The 12,194-nt window shown below is 48.1% G+C and overlaps 1 protein-coding gene across 1 annotated transcript in view; it reads left to right on the top strand.

The window, feature by feature from the left end:
- The window catches only part of Pdia5 (protein disulfide isomerase family A member 5), a 90,106-nt gene that overhangs the window by 25,193 nt on the left and 52,719 nt on the right, over positions 1–12,194 (top strand). The window contains exons 4-5 of the mRNA XM_027936098.2: positions 9,508–9,591; positions 9,847–9,892. Of these exons, the coding sequence (XP_027791899.2) occupies positions 9,508–9,591; positions 9,847–9,892 (130 nt within the window). The remainder of the gene's footprint in view (positions 1–9,507; positions 9,592–9,846; positions 9,893–12,194) is intronic.

Below are 12,194 nucleotides of genomic sequence, written 5' to 3'. Positions count from 1 at the left end.
TAACCCTGCCCTGGAGAGGGGAGGTCTGGCGGTCCTTCCCTTTCTTCCCAGTCCTCTCCTTTCCTTCTCATTTCCCAGAGCTTTCACTTTCTATTATGTTTTCTTTTTCCTTTTTTTTTTTTTTAATTATTCTTATTTTTTATTGGTTCTTTCTAGTTATACATGACAGTAGAATCTATTTTGGAACACAATTATAAAAATACGGAATATATTTTGTTCTAATTCAGTCCCCAGTTCTTCCCCTTCCCTTCCTCTGCCCCCGGCCCCTTTCTTCTACTCTACTGATCTTTCTACATTTACCTATAGTTATTTTTTTAAATTAATTTCTGGAGGATGTACATGATGGTAAGATTCACTATGGTATATTTATTTATGTACATAGGAATATTATATCTGATTTGTTCCATTAATTTTCTTTATTCCATTCCCCCATTCCTTCCCTTTATTCCCCTTTGTCTACCCCACCTATCTTCTATTTGTTTTTTTATCCCTCCCCCCGCTTATTGTGGATTAGCTTCTGCATAGCAGAGAAAACGTTCACCCTTAGATTTTTCAGGACTGGCTTATTTCTTTTAGCATGATAGTCTCTAGTTCCATCCCTTTACTGGCAAATATCATAAAGTTATTATTATTTTGGGGTAATAATTTATATATATATATATATATATAATCAAATTCTCTTTATCCATTCATTCTTCTGTTGCTTCATTTTGTATTCCTAGAGGGAGATGGGTGCAGAGGGGTCCTTGTTTTATAGAGGGGGCTGCAGAGAGGCTTTTTTCAGCAAGAACCACACGCTTTACCTCCAGCCCAGGCCTTCCCACTAAACGTCTCTGCTGTCCACAGCAAAGGTGGTGAGGTGGGCTGCTCTATATAACTGGGCCTGGGCTTGGACTCCTGCAATGGGTCTGGCCTGGAAAGGTTTTTTTTAGCCCTTAATATAGCCATTCTTGCCTGAGAAACAAGCCTGCCACTACCCTGCAGTTTAAGTGAGCTTTTATGGGACCCACTTCAGTATAATCCTTTTCTGATTTCAATCTGAGTTCTAAATGACTGTTTTGCAAGTGAAGTTTTATAAGTTGATGGCCTCGGGCTTATTCCACCCACAATTAGAGAGAATTGAAGGATATTCATATTTTAACAAAGCACTGAACAAGCCCAGGAGAATACATCTTAGCCAAGTAGTGTGTGAGTGTGAGTTTGAGTACGTGTGCATGCATCTGACCTCACAACCCCACATTTGATCCCATACTAGCTGAACAGAACAGACTGCTCTCTATGTGGCTGGTGAGATCTTAGCTGCTAGTCGATTCTAGTTCATAGCTGGTCTGAAAGTGGTACTGTCTTTCAGGTGTCTGTCTCCCACATTTTACCAGCAGTGTTCTGCATGACTGGCAAAGTAACAAAGCCTATTGGAGGGGCAAGCCACTTTAGAATTTCCCTATCATCTGAAGATGACAATAGTTCTGCTAAGCTGACAGAGCCCTATTGTGCAGAGTTCCTAAGAGGCTTATCAGTGGCAGGAATGGGCAGAAGAGCTTTGATTTTGCCGCTCTTTTCACCTGGACCTGTTTGTAAGCTGTTACTGAGCACCTACTATGTGCTTTGAGAATGCACAGATGAGCAACAGTGCCCTCAGGGAGCCTGCTGTGCAGGGAGGAGGCTGATACACTGCCAGGTGGAGGACCTGTAAATAGAGGCTCTATATGCAGAGGGGTGATCACTTAATGCTTCCTGGGAAGGCCAAGGAAAGCTGCCCGGAAGAGATGAAGTTCCAATGGGGGCTGAAGCCCTTATGGCTTTCAGGCACTCCCTTTGGGGCAAAAGGCCTGCTGTGGTCCCTAAATGGGCTGAAGAACATCCAACTAAATGATGGGGTCAGGGCCAGAACGTGAAGATGATGTGGAGGATTAGAGCTCAGGACTAAAGTTTGGAGTCCTGATGTCTAGGGCCAGTAAAAATGCCAGTGAGAAAATCCTGCGAATCTGATGTGAGAGCTTAAAAGAGGCACCGTATAGAAAAGGATAGAATGTTCCACATAGTTGCTTCTCAGTTTATTCAATTTGTCTCCATGAGAGGAAGTACACACTGAAATGTTAAATAGCATTAAACTAGTGTAGATAAGTAGGTGGATTATGGCACTGACATGGATCATGTTGGGAGCCGGAATATCTGGATCTGACTTTGAAATTAGAGTCAAAGTACACCTGAATATACCCGAGCAACTCAAGGGACAGCTCTGGTCCCTGCGGGTCACTTTGGGTGGCAGGTCTCAGGGACTGTTGTGAGACAAGGAGATCCCAAAGGCCTGAGTTGGCTTCTGCCCTTCTGTTTAGCCACTCCTGCTCCAGACTTCTAAACTTGCCCTATAAATCCTCAGGGGAGCCCCCCATGTTAACTTGGCGGGGCTGTAGGTTGCTAGTTCCCACTGTGGTCCCACGTGCATTCCGTCTGTGTCTATGAGTGTGTGAATGAGACGTTCCCAGGATGGGCAGACGTGGTGTTGGGAGTGCTTTCTGCTGCTGTCTGCAGAGGAGGGAGGGATGGCGCAGAGCCAGCGCTGCTCTCTTTAGCCCGTTTCCTTTAAGCAACAGATGGTCAGCCAGAGTGCGCCTCCTCTCCAGTGGGCCCTGCTGAGGTTCCCATGTCATCCTCTCCAACTCTGCCACCTCCTGCCCTGCCAGCAAAGGCTTGGTAGCTAGATTGGGGATGCCAGGGCTTGGGATAGGGGTGACCAGGAATATCAGGAATGAGCAGGTGAAGGGCAGGTGAGAGGATCAGGGAACCTCTGGGTAAAAGAAGAGGCTGCTGTGGTGTTGAGGTGTCTTTGTAGGTGTATGGGATAAAAGGCACAGCCTTCGAATAGGAGGAGGCCTGGTTGCGGGGCCAGCCCCTCTTCTTACTAGTCTTGTGACTTTGAGTGAGTCAGTTAACCCGAGTCTGTCCTCGGATGTGACAATGCTACATATCTGTCTTCTTTCCAGGTCTGTGGTAAGGAACAGGTAAGTAAATGTTCTAGACTAGGAAGCAGTTTAAATGGGAAATGCCATTCTGCTATTGTTATTTTTCATCCGGGCAAAATCGATCAGAAAGAAGCTGGATGGGAGAGCACATTTTATTTGTTGAGCAACTTCTTGTTGAGTGAAGTTGCTTGGTTCTGTGGAGTGTGCCCAAGAAGGTATTGGGCATGGGAGTCAGCCACAGCCTGTGGGGTGTTTGCTGTGCCACTTATGAAGTATGGGGTATAGCAGAATTTGTAGGACAGGAATCCTGGCTCTAAGTCCAGGTTGTTCACAAATAGCTGCAGGACCTTTGGCAAATCACCACCTTTCTCTGGGCTTCAGCTTAATCTTCTGTGAAATGTGGAGTAGATTCTTCCAAGTTGCTCTCCTCCCTAAATTAGCCTGGTTCAGGAAATGCCAGAAGCTGCCAGGCTTGATGTGCATGTGCAAGTATGCAGGGGGCATGTGCTTCCAGTGTCTGCCTGGGGGTCTTTTTTTGTGTCTCTCCCTGTTGTGCGTGACCCCTCTCCTTCTCCCTGAGGTGCTATCTTCTGTCCCCACCCCTGTTTTCCTCTCCTCTTACTAAGTTTCTGATGTTTCTTCCCAGAGAGGGGCTGGGTCCCTACTTCTCCCATTCTTTTGGCCTCTTTTCTCCTCAGGGGGGAGCTCTCTTTTCCCCCTTTTTTTGGTTCTTCTGGCTCTTTCCTTGCTCTTCCGCTTATGCACCTGCAGTCACACGCGTGCCCTTCTGTTTGGTTTCTCCCTGATCCCAGGCGTTGTCACTTGTGCTGTGAGATGTCAGCAGAGAGCATGGCTTCTGTCCAAGGGTGTGACAGCTCTCCTTCCCCCTCCCTCTACCTCCCAGCCCTGACCTCCGCAGCCAGGCTTGGTTGGACTGGTGGTAGTTGTCCAGCTACGTGGGTTGTGCGTGAGGGAGTTGGTCATCCCTTGTGCCTTGCCAGCCTGGGGCTGGGCCTTGGTGTGTGGTGCTGCTCTCAGGAAGTTGAGCTGAAGCCAGCTGCTGTCACTGAGCCTGGTGCGCTGGTTCCTGAGGCTGCCCTGCTGGGTGAGACTGTCCTGTCGGGTGCATGCCGCTTTCTTTCCCTAGGAGTTTAAGATCATTGCCTAACCACATTTTCGTTCTACCTTGCTCTCCTCCCATCTGCTTGGTTTCCCTGAAAGAGTGTTGACTCCCCCGATGCAAAATGAGAGGCCTGCCCAGGCAGGTGTAACATTATTTTGAAGTCTTACATTTTCTTCTGAAAATTATTTGTGTTTAGCCTTTGTCCCTTTATATACAAGCATGACAAACATCACTTACCCTGGGAAAAAACAATAAAATAGACTCCCAGAAGTGCCAGATTGTGACTTCAGATTCCTTCTGGCACTTGGACATGCACTTGGGGTGACATGTCCCTTCTAAGAAGCAGAGCCTCAGAATCACTGGCCTGAGCAGGCAGGTGGGGAGGGGCGTCTGTGGAGTTGAAGCCTCGCCCTTCTCTTTCCTCGCCATCACTTACTGACTGCAGGGCCTCCCTCATGCTGTATTACCTACCTGGCCGAGGTAGGTACCAAGGAGAACAGCCAGTCGGAGAGGGTTGCTGTTATTGAGCCCCTTCAAAGAGTGCTGTGTGGCACTGCAGTCTGTCCAAGTTCAAGGTCCAGCTGTTCCAGGACTGTTCTCTCACTGTCCCTGCCTCCTACTCCCCAGCCTCATTCCTTCCTATTGTCCTGGCTGCTTGGCTCCAGGCAGTCACTCTCAGTATCTGCTGCTCTCTGCTTTAACCCTGTGCCCTTCCTGTCTCTGAAGTGAGGTGCTACCCACATTTTCTCCTCATCTCAAGGGGATCACAGGTCCATCTGCTTGGAATCCTGCCATGGCAGATGGGAGGAAAAGATTTACCCTTCTTTGACTGATGGGGAAATGGAACTCAGGGAAGCCGAGGTAGCTAAAAGCACAGAGTTCATGCCAGACAACTGCAGGCCTTGCCCACTGGTTTTCAACCTTGCTTTTCTTTTCTTTTTTTTTAATTCTAGTTCTTTTTTTTAGAGGAGAAGAGAGAGAGAGAGAAAGAGAGAGAGAGACAGACAGACAGACATTACCGCTTGAGCCACATCCCCAGCCCTTCAACCTTGCTTTTCTACCCCATCAGGAGACTGAACGTGGTATGCTATGCTGTGGACGTAAAAATGCAGACCACAGTGGAGGGAGGATCCAGTGGGGCGAGGAGAGAGATAACAGGAGTTCTGATTTTTTTTTTTTTGAGTCTCTATATTCTGTCCTGGGTCCTGGCTCCTCGTTCATGTGTCAGAACGTAAGGCAGCTTGTCTTGATCCTGTAGTGTTAGTTGACCTGGTAGAGGGATCAGAAGCTCCATTCAGCTCACATGGACAATGCCTGGGTTTTGCAATTCAAGAAATCAAGAGCCTCCTCCAAGGTGACAGAGTCAGATCTAGAAGCCACCATTGCAGCTGGCTTCCCTTCAGGGAAGTTTTTGGGACTTAGGCTGCAACTCAGAGGAGACCTAATACCTCCTCCTCTTAGCCTCCAGCACCTTGTTCTCTTTCTTCTTCCTCTCACCCCCACCTGTCATCTCCGGGTCTGACTCCTAGAAGTGTATGTCACCAGGCTCTTGGATAATTATCATCACACGTGAAGATCAAATCAGCACAGCATCACACACCTGCAGCAGCCACCCAGACTATCAGCCAGCCACCTGCAGCAGCTCCATATGACAATGCTGTGCTTATGTACCAAGCGGGAGAGGTGTGGACAGAGCTCTCATCTTTCCTTCCTCATTTTCCTTAGAGAAGATCCAAGTGAGTGGGGGAGGGATGGGTTATAGCAGATCAGTGACCTTGATGTCTTGCTCCCTGGAACAGTAGGTGAGTGAGTGGGCAGACTGATGGCTGGCTCCTGCAGGCCAGGGGCCAAGGACCAGGGTCACTCCATGACTCGGGCAAAGCAGCTCATTTCCCTGCTGTCTGCCTTTGTCTCCTTTCCCCCCTAGAGTCTCAGCCACAGGCTGGCGGAGGCAGGGAAGAAGGGAGGCAGTAGATCAATTAATTGTACTTAATCTATCAACCCAGATCCTTTTAAGTCCCGGAGCTTGGGTAATTTTCTCCCCTTCTTGAACTCTTACGAATTTTATTGTCTGTGCTGCACAATTAGTACATGTTCACGTGCACACTTAGACACTCTAAGAGACAGGATTAGGCGGAGGGGAGCAGGGCTGAGAGTACCCCATTAGGAATTGTCACCTGGCAGGATTCCTGGAGCCCAGCACACAGCCCAGAAAGCCTGACGTGCAGGACCTCAGCCCAGCAGCTCCAAGACATCATTGATTCTGCTCCACCACCCCTTCCCCCACAGTGAGCTTATTTATAGTGCCTATTGTGTGCCAGGTGCCAGAGTGACCCTGGGGAAGGAGGTGTGAACAAAACCCATCCCTTGCCTTCAGGGAGCTAACGTGTGGAATGGGGACAGTCAGTGGACAGGCAATCAGATGTTGAAACTGCAGTGCAGGGGAAGGGAAGGTGGGCATGCTGGATCCGGTGGGTGGCTGAAGCTCTCAGGTCTGTGTCAGATGTGTACTGTCAGGACAGGAGGCCACCTCCTTACCTACCCCTCTGACAGAAGGAGTGTGTGTTCAGAGGGTAGAGAAGGGGAGAGAATTCTTGGGAATTCACATAGCCTAAGGAAGAGGGTGTATAGAGTCTGCCACAAGGAATCCTGGGGCACAGATGGGTGATTAACTTAACTGTAATGAAGGCCTGTTGCTGCAGTCTGGGCCAGACCTCGGGCCATACTGATCAGGGTGCCTCTGTGCCCCCAGCTCCACCAGCCACATGGTTAATTTGGAGCAGTGTTCTTAAGCATGTTCTGGGCCTGCAGGGGATCTGAGGTTGCAGCATCAGGACTTTTCCGTGGTACAGGTTCTGGCAGATGGGCAGAGATTGGGGTAGGAATGACCTGAGCCCTGTCATTCTTCCCTCTGCCTTGTGAGGGTCACAGGCCCCTGCTGTGCTCCTGCTGGCTTCCAGGCTGGGGCTGGGGCTGGGGCTTGGTTCTTGCCCCAGGTGCTGTCTGTTGTTGCAACTGAGTGTGTGGTTGGTGGTCACAGGAACAGTTGAGCACAGGACAACAAAGCCTGAGAAGGAGGGTGCCAGGCCAGTGGTTATGAGTATCCCAAATAGAGTTAACTTAGGCAGGGGAAGGGCACCAGATTTGCTTTGGGTTGCTCTCAAACAAACCTGCCACTTATTAGTGTAGCTTTACAACAGAGTCTGGAGCCCTGGAGGACAGACAAACCCAAACCAAAATAGCTCATGTTGGAAGAGGCATGTGTGGGGTCCTCATAGGGCTTTAGGATGAGAAAGTATTCATCGACCTGATGCTGGGGCCTTCCTTCTACTGTGTACCATCCCCACCCCAGCCCCCACTCTCCTCCTCACCTGCAGCTTATCTCTTCTTGCTGACTCTCATAAGATCTTCGCTACATTAGGGAGGAGCCATTGCGATGTCATTACCCTTTCTTCCTTTCAATGCATTATGCATTTCTTGAGTTCCCACTGTTTGCATGTCCGCAGCTGGAAGCCATCATGGCCGCAGAGGTGGCTAGACAGCTGGGCTAGTGGGGAGGGAAGCCCGGGCCCTGGGTGGGTAGGGGCACATCTCCCCTGACCCACACGTTCTGTCTATGGAGATACGCTTCTTGACTTGCAAATTACATCTTTACACTTACATTGATGTCCTGCAATTTTGCTTGTCCATCGATGAGTGTTGCTGTTACAATTGAGCTGAGTGATTTAATGAGTCCATCTGTTCTGAGGCTCGTGCACAGCTGCGCGAAGCTGATGGCTATAGAGGGAGAAAGGTATGTAAACAGGTGAGGAAAGAAGGGACTTCCTGCAGGTGGCTGTGTACTTGGTAGAAGAGAGTGGTCATTGGTATCTAGTGGGTATTAAATGACCTAGATGCTCTCACCATGTCCGTCCAGATCTGGAGAAATGGCCTGACATAGCAAGCAGGTCTCTGCACATGCACCCTGATGGCCTGTCTTAGGCTGGCTGATGGGGAGCTTGGCTGAATGCAGAGAGGATGGTGAGAGCAGGTACGGCTCTGAGGGGCTGATGTAGGGAGGTGGGGACAAGGAGAAAGAGCCACTGCCAGACAGTAGTCTCACACAGTGGTTCCCAAACTTGAGCATGCATTATAATTGCCTGGAAGGCTTATTAAAACAGTTGCTCGAATACCCCGAGAGTTTTTGATTCAGTGGTTTGGGATGGGGCTGAGATTTTGCATTTCTAATGGGTGATGCTGGTCCAGGGATCATACTTGGAGGTCCGTTTGTCTAGCAGAAAGGACCAAGATTAAATGAGGTCATGCATGAGCACTCTGTAAACCATGAGCAACCACTGATAGACATTTCTGGTTAGAAGAATTGGAAGTGTAATGTCTCAGAGGCCAAGGAAGGGGCTCCTTTCACCAATGCTCCCCTTCCTCCTCTGGCTTTTGTCAGTATCTGATCAAATTCATCAGTTCTTCAATAAAGTAGGGAATTTTCCTCTTTTATGGGTCAGATAGTCTGTAACAGATGACACACGTTAGAACTTTGAAAACAAAATCTTGCTTGGGCCTCAAACCCACCAATCCTGAAGTAATGGTCTGGGAGGATCAGGAATTAGTATGGTTTAAAGTTTCCCAGGTGAATCTTTTTTTGGGGGGGTTGTGTGTTTTTGTTTTTGTTTTTATTTCTTATATACATCACAATAGAGGAGTGCTTTACATTCATAATTTTTTTGCATTACAATTCTTAATACACCTTTATACCACAATTTATCAAATCTCTGTTTGTATATAAGGTATGTTGACACCAAATTTACATCTTCATACATGAATTTTGTATAACGATGATCGTCTCCTTCCACCATCCTAGCTATTCCCATTCTTCCAGGTGAATCTTATAAGCAACCCGGAATGGGGTTTTCTTTCTGTTTTTCTTCCCTCCTCTTCTGCCTGCTGCTGCTGCTGCTCTTGATGCTGCTCCTCTTCTTCTTCTCCTTCTCCTTCTCTCTTTCTCTCTCCTTTTCTTGAGGCAGGGTCTTACTATGTTCCCCAGTATGACTTAAGGGATCCTTCTGCCTCAAGTAGCTGGCACTACATGTGCCTGCCACCAGAGCTGGCTTAGGAATGGATTACTTTTCTTACCACAGTGTGCCATCTACCTGCTCAGCTTCCAGACACTTTCTCTGTCTGGACCCATTCGTGTGGCCACTTAGGAGAAGTGATACTCCTGTCTGCTTGTCCCCGTCTCTCTTGATCAGACTGCATCCTGATGGGTGTTCTTTCCCTAACTCTCTAAGAACCCACTTTTGACTTCTCATCTACTACTGAGAATTCCAGGTTACCAGGCTTATTTCTAAGGCCACCAGCAGATTTTGCTGTCAGCACCTAAGTGAAGACTTTAGGTAACAAATGGTTCCTGACATTTGTGTCTTTCAGTGACACAGAGAGCAGAAAATTGTGCAAGAAGATGAAAGTTGACCTCAGCCCGAAGGACAAAAAGGTTGAATTATTCCATTACCAGTAAGTACATGGGAGACAATTCCAATTTCCAAGTAACTGCTGAAAGCTTTCATTGGTATTCACAGAGAACAGCAATTTTTAGTTAGATTAATTTTATTGCAGAATGATTTTTTCCCTGTGTTTATATTTATTTTTTAAAAGAAAAAAATCCTTAACTGTGTTCCGTAGCTGAGTCTTAGTAAGATGCTTTAGAAAACCAAAGGTATGCATCTTTACAACCATCCTTAAAGTTAACACCTTTTTCTCATTTGACAGGGATGGTGCATTTCATACTGAATATAACCGAGCTGTGACATTTAAGGTAAATTCACTTGCCTCGCTCTCAGCAGGGGTAGAGCCTGAATGGATGCCCAGAGTCTGGCGGTTTCCCTGTGAGAGAAGGAAGGGCAGATTGCACAATGGCTCTTCCGAAAGACCTGAGGATCCTCATCTCTAGATCCTGTGTGAACAGAATTTCTGGAAAAGTTTGTAATTGTTAACACAAGGGGAAAACCCAGCCTCACAGAGAGGTTGACAAACTTCTAGGAGTTTTCTGGTGAGGCAGGTGTGATGTCATGCCTCTCCGCTCCTCAGGACTTTGTGACTTCAAAGCCATCTCCCCGTCTCTGTGGTGGTGCCCATAGTGGACACCCATTGCCAAAGGGGTCGTGTGGTGTGCCCAGGTTAGCATGGATAACTTGGCATTAGGTAACTTGAGCTGATGGTACCTTTGGGCTGATATGGCTTGTTCCAGATGAGATTTGGATGTCACTGAAGTGTTTTCTGCTACCAGTCCAATCTAAATGTAGATGGAAAAGCATAGATGAAAATAAATGAGATCCTTAATGTACAGGTGCCGTCCCCTTAATGTAGAGCGGCTGCCCAGCCCTCAGCCCTTCTCCTTCAGCTCCGGCATCTTCTTCCTCAGTCCTGTCTCCTTTCATTTCTGATCCGGATGCTGCTCCCCCGCCTTGCCTGGGCCTTGCGTTTCCTCTGGCACCAGCCTGGGCTAAGCTCAGTTTCTCTAACTCTCCTGAATCTCAGACTGGGTTGGACCCTGTCAGTCTGTCATCTCCCTTTCTCCATCTGCCTCCTTCCATCCTTTCCTGTCTGTCTGTCTGTGTAGCTGTCCTTCCCTCTCTCCCTCTGTCTCCCACCCCTGACCCTTCAAGTTGCTTCTTGTTTATCTGCTCACAATTTGTCCTTTTGGTTAGGTTACTGTGTGGCTTTCACCCTCTGTAGGGGCTGATTGCTATCAGTCCTTGGAGAGAAGTCATGCTCCCCCGGGGTGGGAGGGGGAATTGCTTATGCATTGAAAAGAGAAGCTGGCTTGTTGTTTTGTAATCAGGTGGGCCTCTGAGGAATCTGTCCTGGGATCATAGATCAGGGAGTAGTGGCCATTCAGAACTATATATCATGAATGTAGCAAGAAGCCTAAGGGGTCCCAATTTGCCACTGAGTGATGGAGGGGACAGAGTCTTGGCCTTTGTTCCATTCCTGTGGGGGCAGTAGCTTCCTCACCCATCCTCTTGATTTCTGCATCAGTGAGCTGGAACAGTGGGCTGAGCCTTGTACAGGGTCAAAGTCTTTGATTTCTGACATAGTGGGCACCCATAGTCCCAGGATTCTAAAGTCCATATGGCTGAGAGGGACTGGGACAGAGTCCCTAGAGTTCTCCAGGGTGTAGGGACAGTGACATAAAGTTCTCTGTGACTACCTGACCACTTCTGCCTCTTCTGCTTGAGCAGCTGAGATCAAAGCCTGCCTTGGTCACTGATTAGCTTTCCTTTCAGGGTATTCCTGGGACCCTGATCTAGAAAGATGGAGGACCTCTGGAGAGGGTGGCACACAGCCTGCAGGCTTATGCTCTGGCTGTTATTGTTGTCATCCGCATGGTTGGGCCCGGGCCTGTCAGAGGAATTGTGCTGTGACCCCTAAGGAAGTCAGAGGCCATATAAATGAGGGCATATTACATCTCCCCACTTGCAAATAGCAGGAAACTCAAAAAAGGAACTTCTGCTTGTCGGCTTGTATCGACCGAGGTCCTTATATGTAAGTGGTAAGGACCTGAGATGCCTGGGAGCCTAGATTCAGATGACCCTCTGATGACCTTCTCCAAAGGTGTTATAGTTCTGAACTATGCCCTCAGCCATGAATATGTCCTGAAGGCCAAGTGCAGCTTTTGAACAATTTCCCAGAGATTCTGAGCACCTAGGGTGGACTCCCTGGTGCTGCTCCTTGCAGACCTTTCCACCAGGATCTCATTCAGGTAAACCAGCGGGAGAGAACCTGTGGATGGGATTGTTCACTTCTGTTAAATGGAAATAATCTCCCCTGAAAACCAGAAGGTCACAAATGTGACTATTGCAGTTGTTATGTTAAAAGAGGCCATTTCTTTTTCCATTGACATTGTCTCTGTTTCTTCATGAGGAAGGGGTGGGGTGAGGAAGTTGTGCTAACATAAGCTTAGCTCATGCAGGGTGTGGGGACAGGAGTCCCCCAGAGCAGCTCCCAACCCATTATGGGTTCCTGATCCCACTGACAGTCATTGCACACTGACAATCATTGCTCTATATGCACAGAAATTCTGTGCATATAGTGTATAGCTGAGCTTGGTGAGTTGG

The sequence above is a fragment of the Marmota flaviventris genome, chromosome 8 (genome assembly GCF_047511675.1).
Source record: "Marmota flaviventris isolate mMarFla1 chromosome 8, mMarFla1.hap1, whole genome shotgun sequence".
In the NCBI taxonomy this organism is placed as follows: Eukaryota; Metazoa; Chordata; class Mammalia; order Rodentia; family Sciuridae; genus Marmota; species Marmota flaviventris.
This window is presented reverse-complemented; position numbering and strand designations above follow the sequence as displayed.